This window comes from Catharus ustulatus, chromosome 13 (assembly GCF_009819885.2).
Source record: "Catharus ustulatus isolate bCatUst1 chromosome 13, bCatUst1.pri.v2, whole genome shotgun sequence".
Lineage (NCBI taxonomy): Eukaryota > Metazoa > Chordata > Aves > Passeriformes > Turdidae > Catharus > Catharus ustulatus.
Genome location: NC_046233.1, coordinates 420,826 through 435,456, shown reverse-complemented (window position 1 = coordinate 435,456; position 14,631 = coordinate 420,826). Strand labels below are relative to the sequence as shown.

The 14,631-nt window shown below is 54.3% G+C and overlaps 1 protein-coding gene across 2 annotated transcripts in view; it reads right to left on the bottom strand.

Moving 5' to 3' along the window:
• SRGAP3 (SLIT-ROBO Rho GTPase activating protein 3) overlaps positions 1 to 12,908 on the bottom strand; it is a 65,114-nt gene extending 52,206 nt beyond the window's left edge. For both annotated transcript variants that reach the window (XM_033071408.1, XM_033071409.1), the window contains exon 1: positions 12,804 to 12,908. In XM_033071408.1, the coding sequence (XP_032927299.1) occupies positions 12,804 to 12,870 (67 nt within the window). In that variant the 5' untranslated portion in view covers positions 12,871 to 12,908. The remainder of the gene's footprint in view (positions 1 to 12,803) is intronic.
• Positions 12,909 to 14,631: the final 1,723 nt, after the last annotated feature.

Genomic DNA, 14,631 nt, shown 5'->3' with positions numbered 1-14,631 from the left:
TGAATTTTCAGTTATTCAGCCAACCAGAGAAAACTCAGTGATTATTCATAAATATAAAAGTTAAAGTTCATTCCTAGAAAAATAGCAAGCAAAACCAGGTCTGAATGTCTCATATCCATCATTCACAATGACTAATTCACTCACCTCTAGTTACTTACCAAAACCCAGACACACTAATCTCAATTACTTATTTTAGAGGGGGGGCAACTCTTCCCTGTTTTCCTCATGGTTTATTTGCATACATACACATGTAAATAACCATACATATATCTGTATGTTCCCTCCCCTCCATGGGCCACACACAGAGTAAACAAGGAACAGTGAAGGCTTCTGAAATTCACTATATTCAGCTTTGAACTGCTGGCCCAAGGGTGAAATCAGAACTGACTCATAATGCCTCAGTTCTTTTTTAAGCTGCAACTGAACATTCATAGGAAAATGAAAATAACCTGAAACAGTTTCAGCTACCAGTTGTGATGGTTTTTATCTCCAATGTCCTGACAGCAGCCATTCATTTTTCTTCTTTTTTGAACCTTTTCAAATTTGAGTTCCAGGAACACACAGAAATCAGTGTCACACCCCAGGCACCTGCCACCTCCTCTTGCCTACCTGAACCTTATCCTACAGCTTCCAAGGAGGAATCCAGTCCTGCCTCCTTTATCAAACAGAGTTCTGGGATTTCAGGAATCTGCCAGCTTTCCTCAGGTGAGGATCCTGCACTCTGGGTTGCCACAGCTGTGCAGCAGCCAAAGGGCACAGCACACCCACCCGAGTGGTGCCCACCACCAGCCCCTTCCCAACAAGCCCGTTCCAGATTCACAGGAACCCTGCACAGGAACCTTCGGTAACAACAGCAGCAGCCGAGGCCTCACACTGCTCTGGCAGCGCTGTCGGGCAATCCATGACCAGATGGATGTATTTGTAAATAAGGCAGATCAGTTTTGTCAGGTTCTAATTGGTTTTAGAACAAGCAATTCCCACGCTGACAAACAACAGCTAAAGAGCACAGAGCCCCACAGAGCAACACTGAGCGGGCAGCACTTGGGGACAGCAGCAAAGGGGAGCAGGGACAGGGCCATGGGAGCCAAGGGGAGCAATGGCAGGGCCATCAGAGCCAAGGGCAGCAGGGACAGGGCCATGGGAGCCAAGGGGAGCAGGGACAGGGCCATCGGAGCCAAGGGGAGCAGGGACAGGGCCATGGGAGCAGGGACAGGGCCATCAGAGCCAAGGGCAGCAGGGACAGGGCCATGGGAGCAGGGACAGGGCCATCAGAGCCAAGGGCAGCAGGGACAGGGCCATCAGAGCCAAGGGCAGCAGGGACAGGGCCATGGGAGCCAAGGGGAGCAAGGGCAGGGCCATGGGAGCCAAGGGGAGCAAGGGCAGGGCCATGGGAGCCAAGGGCAGCAGGGACAGGGCCATGGGAGCAAGAGGGAACAGCAGCAGTGCCATTGATGACACACAGATGGCTTCATCCCAGATGGATGCAGTGCAGAACAGGAACGCTCAGCAGCACTGCCAGGGTCCTCCCAGGGCCACTGCAGAAGTTGAGGATGTTGGGTGCCCCTGAAGCTACAGCTGGAGCCACAGCTAACACCTCGGCAAGTCCGAGCCTGCAAGGGCCAGCTGTCCTCCTGTCCTGGCAAGGCACCGGGATGCAGGCTGGCAAACAGCAGGCAAGCTGCTGGGAAACCTGAGACTTCACACAAAGACTGGGGACAAGGAGCTCTTCCCAACAAACTCTGGACATGTGCAGCCTGGTGAAGACCCCCAAAAGGGAAGGAAGAGGACACTGAAGATTTTTTCCTTTCTTCCAAAGGTATACTGCCACCATAAATTGCTGCAGGCTCAGTAGTTAGCTTGGTGACCATAAATGTCTTTTTCACTGTCATTGTGATGTACACCACAGACAAGGACACTGCAGCAAACTCAGTGACAACGTGACCAGCCTCCATGCAAATTCCTGGCACACCAACAAGACTACATGCACCAGGAACCAGCAGGGTAGCTGGGTTTACACCCAGCTCACACACAGCCAGGGAAATCCTGTCACAACCTGTGACTGCTCCCATGACCAACCACCACTAAATCCCCAATGAAGGTTTAATTCTGAAGGTATTCTCTGGCTTTGTGACCTGCAAAATTACTTCCTTTCACCCAGAGCCTTGAGAAAGGTACACCATCTGCTGCAGGCTCCTCTCCCATGCAACACAGATGTCTGCTCACTGCCCTGGACAGGCGTTTAAAAGCACAAGTTTGAAAGCAGCCACATCAACAGCACAGTCCCAGGGACACACGAGTGCACGCTGTGTGATTAGGAGGAGAGGCAAAGAGTCTGCACTTCTTTTTTCCTCTTCTTCCCACTCCCCCTTAGTTTGGAGCTGACCTCTCCCACGGAACAGATTATTATTGTTATCTCAACAGCGCTCCTCACGCTGCCGTCCCGCAGAACAATGACTACGCGAGCACTCTTTGTAATAGTTTCACTTCCAGGAGTTTAGACTGTAACATTTTCACTTACAATATGTTTACTTTGTATTTCTTTAGGAATTTCTGCAATAGTAGGTCAAGAGCACACAAGCAGGAAAAAACATGCAGGAAAAAAATTCTTTTAAAGCCATGAGTCACTCAGAGCACGATCCAGCAAGGATGTTAAAAGAAACAAAAAATGCTTTGAAAGAACCTACTGAGAGTCTGATTCCCAGGTTACTTGATCTATTCCAAATTAAAACTCTTTTTTGACACACTTCCTCAGGCTCTTCCTGAGCTATTTGAAAAATCCAATTACAGTGGAGATCCTGATTTCCATGTTCATTTATTACCACAGTAGAAGTCTCATTCACTTTAGCAGTAAAAAAGAACAGGGCAATAGGAAATCCCCTATAAAACATTTAATGTATTTATTGGAAAATAAAATCAAAAAGGAAAAGCCAGCAAAATAGAAGAGTTTCTGTCAATGACTGTAGAAGTCAATTCCAAGTGCTGAGGTCCTCAGCCTGACAACCAACAAGGATTCTGACCTGCAGGAAGGGACAGGAAAGCAGGAAGGGACATCCCAAAGCAGGATCCTGACTGGTGCTGCTGGAGGGGTGGCTGTGGACAGGCTTCTGCTATTGCAGGATGAAGAGCAAGGTGAAGATCACAACTCCTAGCACTGCATGATCCCTCATGTGAGCAGGGATTTTGGCACAGGATCCCACGGGCACAGCCCATGGGACACATCCCACCCACTCGAGGACTTTATTAAACCCACGGCGACATGGTTGACAGCAGCTGAGCACATTTTCAAATCAAACTCTCTTTTGGCCAGAGCAGGATTTCCCCACCACTGAAGGGTCATTTAGGTTCTTCCAGAGCAATCAGCACTCTCTCCCACATAACAGAGGAGCAGGAACAGGTGCCCACAATAACATTTCCTTAGAAGGCCCAATACATCTTCATCATCTGGGGGCATGTCACCTTCCAGTGGGAGTGACTGCTGGTCAGTGGTCCACAGCAGCCTTACAGGGACACCGCTGGGCAGCCATCCCCATTCCCATCCCCATCCAGCTTACAAGGCCCCGAGCTCCAGCTCCACAGTGACCACGGTCACCTGCTCAGCACCAGCATCAGTCTGGATAATCAGCCTTTGAGGGCAAGCAGGAGCACTAGATGGGGACTTCAAGAAAAAGCTAAATATACTCTCTGATGTTGGCAGGGTAATCTTGCCAGCAGCATTTCCTCCTGCACTGAGCAGCTAAACATGGTATTTTTCACACCATTCCCATCCTGTCCTAAGCCACAGCCCACTAATCCCACTGCATTCCACGCCAGGGCAGCATTCCCAAACAGCACTTGCTGCAGAAGGCTTTGCCTCCTGACCATCACTCCCTGGCAATGCAGCTCCCACCTCAAGCTCTCCTGCAGCTCCAGCCCTGCTATGCTGCCAACACTGCAGAATGGCAGCAGGAGTGCACTCCCCCCTGCTCGGGTACAAGGCTGTATCTTCAACATTTCCAACACTAACAAGCTGTCTTGAATGAATCACCATTTAGGCTTTTCCTAAAGATCAATTAACCCATTTTCACACAGAGAAAATCTTCAATTGTCTCTGAAGTCCTTGCCAACACAAAAGCTTCAGGCTGCCACACCAACAGTCTGATCTCTTGTCCCTACTCTTCCATGAGTTCCATGATCTCAATGATTAAAGTGGCATGAGAATCCAGTTTCCATGAAGTCAAAATAAAAAATTTTAAAAATTAAAAAAAAAAAGGAGTGGAGATTTAAATCCAGACTGGTTAGCAAACCCAGTGCATTCAGAGCCATCAGTCACTGGGGTGGACAGCCAGAGCTGCACACTGACTGATGCTCCAAAGCTCTCGCTGCGTGAGCCCCTCGGATCCCAGCTGCTGGTGGCCAGAAGGCTGCACACACAGACACCCTGTGGAAAGTGTTCAGCTGCTCTGGGTACCCAGCCTGCTCCATAAGTAGAGCAGAATTCCAGCACCTTGGGCAGGGGAAGCATTTTCAATCCTTACCCACACCAGTGTCATTCCCATGAAGCAACTACTGATTTATCAGCATGTTTGACAAGAGCACACACGAGGCCAGCAACCTAAAATTATCAAACTGATGATCTGAAGCTTAGATCTGTTCTTGAGATCATCTCCTCTTAAAGTTCCAAAGGCACAACACCCCCTCGGGCTCTCACAGTGCACAGAAGTGCCTGGAGACTACAAACAACTCCTCAAACAAACAGCAACACTACAGCAGCAAGAAGGAAACAGATCTTTGGGGCTCTGTCATGGTGAAGGAGAAGCCACTACTTTAAGTCCATGACAAAGCCTTTTACTGCACAAGGTTGGACAAACAGATGGGCAAAAGCCATGGAAAACCAGATTCCCTCTTCCCTCAATGAGAATCATTAAAGTCAGTCCTTCATCTCCTGAACTGCAGTCCTTCTGTATCCTTCTCTCTTCTTAAATATTCACATTTAAAATACAAGCTTGAGGAAAGAAACACTAGCTTCACCCCAGCACTCCAGCTGGCTCTGCTGTCTGCAGTAACAACCAAAGCACAAGCCATGGATAAATTCCCACCCTGGAGGGCTGCATTCCCAGAAGCAGCAGGATGAACAGAACCCCAAAGAGCAGCACTCCCTCCTGGGGCAGGACATCAGAGGTGCCCAAGGAAGGAGCAGCCTCCTCTCCCAGCTGATACTCACACTGACACCATTTCACCCCACAGTCCCTGGCAGCAGCTTCTCTGCTGTCCTGCACACCTGCCGTGAATACAAGGTGCAGCAATGTTTTCCAGAGCTACTTCGGGAAGCCACACACATTCCAGTGGCTGCCATCCCTCGCCACAGACAAAACTGCTCCTCCAAAGGCTGAGGTGAAAAAGTTGAAGGTATTTTTACCCTCTTCAAAACCATTCTCCAACTTTGAAGGCAAGAAGAGTGACCAATACTGATGCAAATTCTCCTTGCAAGCTGCTGGACACCGTGTGGCTGTGTAATTTTCCCAAACTGCAGTTTCCAGAGCAAAATCTGAAGCACTGCACAGAGAAACTCCTTGAACATCAGCAGAGCTTTGTAGCCAGGAGAGCACATTTGGAAAGCTACCAGAAACACTTCTGGGAGGCAGACTGTTTAAGGCAGCTCAACAGCACGAGACATATAAGCAAGAGGCTCCCCAAGCTGGGGAGCCCACCTGGTACAGACAGACAGACAGACCACTCCACAGCCACGTCCCAACAGCCCCATGAAGCCAGCCAGAGGCACTGCTGCTGCTCCCCTCTGATAAAAATGCTGCGCCTGCAGAGCTGGGATTATGCTGCCACACCTTTTTTACATGTCTTTGTTGGTAAAGCAAAGGGGAATATTTAAATTAAGGAGGATTTAAAGCCTCTCCTTCCCCACCATGACCATCCCAGCAGCCGTGTCCTCAGTGCTGAGTGCCAGCAAGCCTGGGAGAGAAGCACAGCCCTGACAAGCAGGGCTGGATGTCCCTGGCCTGGCAGCCCTGCCCTGTGACCATTTCTCACCTGAACTCCAGAGCCAAGCTGCTGGAAACCACTAAATTCAGCATTTCCCCAGCACCCTGGTGTAAGGAACACACAGCCCCATCACACCAACTGGGTCCAGCCCAGGGAACACACCACAGCACCAACTCCCTCACTAATTTTATTTTGATACTCCACTTCCTCTCCTGAAATTGCATGTTGCAATACACTGTTCAGTGGTGCCTCTGCCCAAACCACTGCAACTGCCTTACACAGACAACAGGGAGGCTAAAATAAGTTATCTCAGGGCAGTTTGTCAGGGAAAAGTTTACAAATCGGGCTCTTGAAAATGTGAACAGCATAAAGCGCACTCAATAACCACAGGCCCAGAGCACACACAGCACATCAGTTATTCCTAAGGAACATTCATGTTTTCAGGGGGAGGAATTAAATCAAAAGCCAGGACTCCAGAGCCACCCAGGCTGTAGGACAGGGGAGACGACTTCATGCCAGTTTTGCTGGAGAGTGCAGGAGGAGCACACCTGCACACACCCTGAGCCCCAGCCCGGTGTCACCTGTGTGAATGTCGCCTCACCTGCCAGCAGCACGGCCACCTCCCAGGGCAGGAGGTGATCTCTGCTGCGTGGGAGCTCCACAAACAGCTGCTGAAACCGAGCCAAACCAGGCAGGAGAAAACCCGAGAGCTCAGGGAGGAGCCCCCACGTTCCACAGAACAGCAAAAGGGAGAGTAAATCCTGCTCCTGGCAGGGGCTGAAACTGCTCACAGAACTTACATCTTACAGAGGCTTATAAATATCTGCTGAGCACCTGAAGGGCATTTGGTGCTGCACTCCAACAGCCCTTAAAACACTTCACCTGGAACCAAGACTAGCTGCAGGCCTCGAGTAAGTGTTGTAAGAGGGTTTTATTGTTATCAGGAGGAGAGGCAGACTGACAAATAATGCCAGGTGCACCCACGGGCACCCGCCAGCTATCAGGGAAGAATACAGCCAGCCATACAGCATCAAACCACCCTTCTTTGGTACCTAAAACACCTCAGAGCATGGCAGGACCCCTGCCCTGGGCCAAGCCACAACCCTGGACACATTGCTCAGCAGCTCTGAGCTCTGGCCATGCAGACAAGCAGGAGGAGCTGAGGATGGATGGACACCCCACCAGCACAGAGCTGGTGGTGTCAGCCCCATGCAGGAGCTGCTGACTCAGCTGAACCATCCCAGCCTTGCTGCAGCACTCAGGACTTTGCAGGAACAGCTCTGATAAATTCCAATTGTTTCCATTAGAAACCGACAATTAATCTCTGTTAGGAATCACACCCAAACTCCCTGTTTATCCCAGCGCCTGCACAGAGGGCTCTGCAAAGCCCAGGGCCATGGAGGAAAGGCAGCAGGGAAGGGGCAGGTAACATCAGGAGCAGCGTGGAGTTCTCCTGAAGTCTCCCAGCAGAGACCAAACCAACTGATCAGGATCTGCTCCCTGCTGCAGACAGCTCCAAAGCCAGCTGAGCTATGCCAGGCACGCTGGGTGCCCTTGGGTCACACTGCCCCACTAACACTTTGTTAAGCACAACAATTAATCCGAGACATTTCCTATCTCTTTGTGTGATTAACACTGAGCAGTTTCCCACCAGCCCCCACAAAGGGATGCAACTTTCTCTCTTGCACAGAACTGTTTCACTGAATGAGCTGTCAGGTTCAAGCCTCCATGACTCTCCTTCCTGGAAAGCAAAGCTCCTCCCCTGAAAAAAACAGTATCCTAGAAAATCATTTGGCATGAGAATTTTCCCAACATTTTCTGAGCAAAGTGGAAAGACAGCAAGAGGTAGGAAAAGAAAATAGACACAAAAGAAGGGATGCAGCTCCTGCAACAGAATAAGTAAAAGGAAGCTAATGGGCAATGATAAATTACCCTAAACTTTACAAAAATGGGAAATAATACATTGGTTTTCTTTGGCCCAAGTCTGCAAATCTCTGTAGTGTTTTTATTTGCTAAAACCACCAAAACTCTAGTTTTATTATGAATTTACACAGCAGCTAGGAGTCCCAGAAGTCAAGGCATCATCCCTTTGCCACCATGCAGGGAGATGCACCCTCAGGAGAGCCCCACGCCAGGATCACAAAGGATCGTGTCACCTGCCAGTCACAGCACACAAGATGCTGCTGCCTCACAGCAGCCTCCCACCGACAGCAGCCAGAGGGATCACTCAGGGATTTGCCAGGGTTAAGGCAAAACTGCAGGAAGCAATATAAAATAAACACAATGTGCAATTTTCTGCAAGATTGCCAATGCTGGACCATAGGCGGTTGCATCTGCATAATTAAAACTGGTTTGTTTTGCTGCCACAAATCAGGCATGTGACCATAATGAGGGAGAGACATTTATTCAGATTTCTGGCCAGACAGACCAATTAAAAGTGCACATCTGAAAACATGCACTTTGAATTGTGCATCCAAGGATCTGCGGTGCTCTGTGTTCCGCAGGCAGCTTTCATGTGGCAGTTGTAAATCTGCAGCCATATCTCCATGGGTGTTTATTTTTAACACCACCACTCCTGTCTGAAAGGCTAAGGCAAATAACAAAACCTGTCTCCTGAAAGTATTCTTAAATATTTTCTTCCTGGTACCATCCAGCAAGCATCTCGTGGCAGTGCTGGGGCCGGCTCTCCCCTCTCCCGGCAGCTGGAGGGTGCAAAGCAGCAGCAGAGGGAAGGACAGAGCCTGGATAAGAGAGACACTGCACGGTGGGAAGGAGCCTGCCAGCGCTGTGTGTGTGCAGAGAGGTGAGACAGAGGTCTGCATGCACGGGCAGGCAGCAAACACTCTGCAGAGCTGCAGGAGCAGCGCCTGCAGCAGCACAGACAGCAGCAGTCACCTACTGCCACTGCCAGCAGCTCAGTGGCACTGGCCAGAGCCTCACACACCCTGCAGCAGCCAGTCCCTGTCACCACAGCCCTCCCTGGACACCCAGAGCAGCCCCCAGCCCTCCCTGGACACCCAGAGCAGCCCCCAGCCCATCCTGAACACCCAGAGCAGCCCCCAGCCCAACCTGGGACACCCAGAGTAGCCCCCAGCCCACCCTGGACACCCAGAGCAGCCCCCAGCCCATCCTGGGACACCCAGAGTAGCCCCCAGCCCACCCTGGACACCCAGAGCAGCCCCCAGCCCACCCTGGGACACCCAGAGCAGCCCCCAGCCCATCCTGGGACACCCAGAGCAGCCCCCAGCCCTCCCTGGACACCCAGAGCAGCCCCCAGCCCACCCTGGACACCCAGAGCAGCCCCCAGCCCTCCCTGGACACCCAGAGCAGCCCCCAGCCCACCCTGGACACCCACAGCAGCGTGGCCAGCAGGGCACTCATGCACACTCACGTGCACCTCACACACCCCTGCTATCTTTCCCAGCGTTTTCAGGACAGCTCCTTCCCACCATGAGAGGAGCAGACAGTTCTCCAGGGAAGGAAGGGAGATACAGAGCCATCATGGCCAATCAATCACCCTGTGCATGAAGATAATTCCGCAGTTGGACCCTGCTCCTTCCAATCTCGCTGGGCACACGGGCTCCTCGACTGCTGCACCACAGGCTGGGCAGGGCTCCCAGCCTGCAGGACTGACAGCCATCCCCAAAACACCCTGCTCTAATTCCCAGCAAACAGAGCCAGAGCCTTCAGCAAAGCTCTGGAGTCAGCCTCAGCAGCTTTTCCCCGCTCTGTGTCATGCCAGGTGTCTGTCAGCTCCCGTGTCTGTACAGAGGCTTTCCTCCCCCGGGGCCTCACCCAGCCCTGGCTGACACCTCACAGCAGCAGCACCCTGCCCTGCCACCCTCTCTGACCTCATCTTCAAACGCATTTCCAGTGCAGCTTCGCTGGGGTTGCATCTTCCATCCATGCTGACATGTGCCTTGGAGCTCACACCTTTCTCCCTCCCATTTTCCTGTCCGTAAGCACTGTGTTCAGATTCCAGGCCCATCCTCCACAGCATGAGATCAGTGCTTCAAATTTTCATCTACTATCATCTTCGTATTTCAGCATTTCTGTATCAACACTTCAGTTATTACTCCCCCTTGCCACCACTTCCCCTCTTCTTTATCCCTATTTCTCTTCCATTTCAGTCTTTCTCTGGAGGTTTGGGCATCTGTCTCCACAAGGGTAGCAAGGGATTAGATATGAATAGAGTAATGACTCAATCCTTGAAGAAAATAAACAGGATTTCTGGGATAATAAGGGAGCCTACATCCAATCCCTCGGTCAAGCCAGGAGATTAGACCCTGCACAAGGGAGGTGGGTGTCCATGGTCACTGTCACAGCCTCAGAGATGTTTCCATGGTCACAAACCCTGGCCCCTGCCAGGCTGGCACACTCAGCTGAGCACAGAACAGCCCCGCTCCTTCCCAGTGCACCCACGGCCACCAGCCCTCCTTGGGTCCCACAAACGCAGTGACAGCTCTGCCACGTTTGTTTACACTGCTCCTGCTCGCTGAGGAAGCACAGGCTGCAGCAGATCTCTGTGCCCACCCCTCCAAACTGTGATGGTTATCCTCTGGCACAGCTCAGCGAGCACAGGCTGCAGCAGATCTCTGTGCCAGCCCCTCCAAACTGTGATGGTTATCCTCTGGCACAGCTCAGCCAGGCGGGAGGGTCAGAACCCCCCGGTCCCACAGAGCGGTGACAGCGAGCGATGGCCGAGCAGCCACAGCTGTGAGCACCAGAGCATCCCACCCTGCCCTCACCACCCCAGACCACGCTGGCCCTGTACAGACCCGGGATGGAGCTGGCAGCTCTCGGGGTCTGAGCCTCCCACCCTCCCCAGACACAGGCACAGCCAGCCCTGTCAGCGCCAGACTCGGCCTTCGTTCAGGTGAAAACACAAACCAAGCCCACACCAGCAATCAGACATTCCTGGAGGTGTAACTATGCACAGAATAATATCAAGGAAATTATTACTGGGCCAACAGCAAGCCGTCTGCATTACAGCTGCCCAGAAGGTGATCCTGTGTAATGTAACACCCTCACACACACGGCATTAACTGCCTCACATATGGAAACCATGAGGCTGCACCAGCCAGGCCAAGAACGATCCTGGCCACGAGTACTCCAGTCACAAACAACAATCAGGAAAAACACTGGAGACATCCACGGCAAAGCTTTGGGAACAGCTCAGAGCCAGCCCTGCCCCAGTGACCCCTCTGCAGCCCGAGGAGCAGGACAGGACACCCGGCCAGGACAGCTCCGAGGATAACCTGAAACCACGGGACAGTCCTGGCAACAAACGCCAATCCCCTCCGTGAAACGAACAATACCACAGACTAAAAGAATATTTCATCTGCTTAACTGCAGGGTGCAATAACATCAATTTGCCCAAATTACACACAAGCAGAAAGGTAATTGGCACCGAGCAGGGCGTGTTGTGACTGCTCCGTCACTCTTCGAGGCCAGCTACAAAAGACTGAAATTCACGAAAGTAAACAATGGCACGAAACCAACAGCCAGCCCCTTCCCCAGAATCCCTCCCCTGGCATCGCGCTGCCGCAGTTAGGCTGAGACTTGCCGAGCCGAGCCTGTGCAGACCAGCCATCACCCGGCTCCGCTGGGCTCTGGGCAAAAATGGCAGCTCCCGAGTTTGCACAAGCACACGTTAATCTGCACAAGAGCTATTTTACACTTTTAATTAACCATGTCCTGCACTTGAATGTAATGGAGGGGTGAACACACAGCCACATAAAACAGCCAGCAAAGGGAGAGTGGAGCAGGTTTTATATAATAGCGAGGGGACTGAAGAAGGCAGTGCAAGAAAAAGACATGAAATAAGCAGCTCAGAGTATCCTCTGTCTGAAGGTGGGAAAAGGAGCTGTCATGAGCTAACGCAGTTAGCAATTACTGCAATAACGAGCAGATTTATTAAGTTATCCAGAAATGCCCATTAATACAATTTAGTAGCAACACGAAAATCCCTGGGTGTGCAATAGCCAGAAGGTTGCAGCTGCTCATTTCCTTGTGCCCCCATCCCGCTCAGCCCTTCCCTGGGCTGCAGGCTGCCATGTGTCACAGGGTACCAACTTTCCCTCGAAACAACAATTAACTGGGAGCCTGGCATGTGATGCTCAGGGGTCTCAACAGACACAACCTCTGGCTTTATCCCTCTCCAACACTCAGGAACGCAGCGCCTGCCGCACAGCTCCGCACCCCGCACCACCACCGGCACTTGCATAATAATGACTGCGGGCCTGGAGGCGAGGGGCCGGAGCACCGAGGCGAACTCCCTTACATAAGGACCGCAGGATCGGTGCGCTCCCGACCCCGCACAGCGCCGGGAATCCCGCGGGCGGGCGCTGAACGGACCGTGCCCATCCCCGGGGCCCGAACGGACCATGCCCATCCCGGAGCTCCGGAGCCCGAACGGACCGTGCCCATCCCCGGAGCTCCGGGGCCCGAACGGACCGTGCCCATCCCCGGAGCTCCGGGGCCCGAACGGACCGTGCCCATCCCCGGAGCTCCGGGGCCCGAACGGACCGTGCCCATCGCCGGGCCCCGAACGGTCCGTGCCCATCCCCGGGCCCCGAACGGACCGTGCCCATCCCCGGGGCCCGAACGGTCCGTGCCCATCGCAGCGCTCCGCACGCCGAGCCCCGCACGGCGCTGGCAGCGCCCGGCGGGCAGGGCCGGTTCCCCCGGCGGAGCCCCCGCGGCTCCGTGCCCGGCGCTGCCGCAGCGCGGGAGGGGCGGGGGGCGGCGGCGCAGCCCCCGCGCCCGGAGCCGGCCCGACCCGCCCCGCCCCGCACACAAAGGCGGCCCCGCCGCGCCCCGCTCCGCACCTTTGACCTGCGCCTCGTAGTCGGCGATGATCTCTTTGTCCTTCTTGAACTTGCCCTGCGCTGACATGGTGCGGGAGGGCGCGGGCCCCGCCGGCACCGCCGCCCGCCGCGCTCCGCCGCCGCCTCACCCGGCCGCGGCCCCGCCGCCGCCAGCGGCCGCCGGCATTGGCGGCGCCGGGGACACCGCGCACGGCCGCGACACCGCCGGGACAGCGCCGGGACACCGCGCAGCGCCGCCGGGAGCGGAGCCGGGCGGGGCGGGGCAGGGCAGAGCCGGGCCGAGCCGAGCCGAGCCGAGCCGAGCCGAGCGCAGCCGCTCCCGCCGCCGGCCGAGGCGGGCCCTGCGCCGCTCCTGCGCTCAGGTTGCGCGCGGGGCGGGCGCTCCCGAGCCCCTTCCCCGCCCCGGCCCCGCCCCGGCCCCGCCGCGCTCGGCTCGGCTCGGCCGCGCCCCCGGCCGGTGCTGCCGGTCCCCGGTGCTGCCGGTACCGCCGGCACGGCACGGCCCGTGTGCAGCCCCGCTGCGGGATCCGCCGCTGTCCCCGGGATCGCCTCCCGCACCCCGGGGCTCCGGCACCGTCCGGTCCGCGCTGGAACGGCGCGGGTGCGCTGGAGCAGATTTGTCATTTCTTGTCACAATTGAGGAGAAGCGGAGAAATGCTCGTTCCGGCAGCAGCAGTCACGGTTAAGGCGCTCAGCCCTCTGGCTCTACCGGGGCTCACCCGAGCCTGGGGCGGGCGAGGCGCGGAGCAGCTCCGCGGATCCCGGAGCATGAGAGGGGCTCTGTCCGGCACGGCTCTGCTCCCATCACAGCTCCACACAATGGGGTCCTTTATGGGTGTCTTGTGAGCAGTGAATTCAGGGACACTCGATGATTCACAGTTGCTCTGCCAACTTTAAAAAACAACTCCAGCACATTACACAAATAATTTACCTAGTGCAAGCAGGCGGCACAGAGGAGCATTCTGCATCTCAGTGGCTGTGGAAAGGCCTGGGGAGGAGGGAGGAAAAGCGAGTCCTCGCAGGGAAATGCAGCCGCAGGAGAATGTGAGGCCCGGGCTCAGGCTGAGCAGAGTTACTCCAGGTGGACCAAGGGGCTCAGAGTCTCAGGGAAAGCAAAAACTGTGCTAGAGCCCCACTGGCACAGGGAGAGGCAGAGGACAGGGGCCACAGGGAGGGCACAGGGACAGTGGCTCAGTGTTTGTGGCAGGGCAGGACAGCGTGTACCAGTCCCTGGGGTGAGCTGCTGCATCCCCTGCCCGGGAATCTGGGAAGGGGCTGGGCTGGGATGCTGTGATGCTGGGATGCTGTGTGTGACTGCCCTGAGCTGTGCTTGGAGCAGGGCTGGGAAGGCAACACCAGGAGATATCAAAGAATGATCCTCCAGGACCGTCAGGCCTCTGGAGAGGGTGCCAGCGGGGTGTGAAATGGTTGGTGCACACCAAAGGTTTATCACCTCCCAAAGCAAGAAAACGCCAACTTACACAATGACCAGAAAAGTCCAGGGATGGTGGTGTTGTGTTCCTTCACAGCCAAGAACACTCTGGAGGGACCTTATGGTTCTAGGCTCACTCTCCACAAAGAAAAACCAAGCCAAACTAAGCATGGAAAGAGAAACACAGGCCGTTTGATAAAGGATCCATCCTAGCAGCAGTCACTTCTCCTGCAACACCCACAGGGGTTCAGAGAGCGAGGACCAGCATTCCTGATAACCACCTGTGCCACAAGACAGATTTTGATTTTCTTGCCAAATTGGTTTAAACCTTTGAGACCATCTCTGAGGTCAAAGCCAAGTGTCTGAGGGTGCTAAGCATCTTTTCTCAGAGTGGTC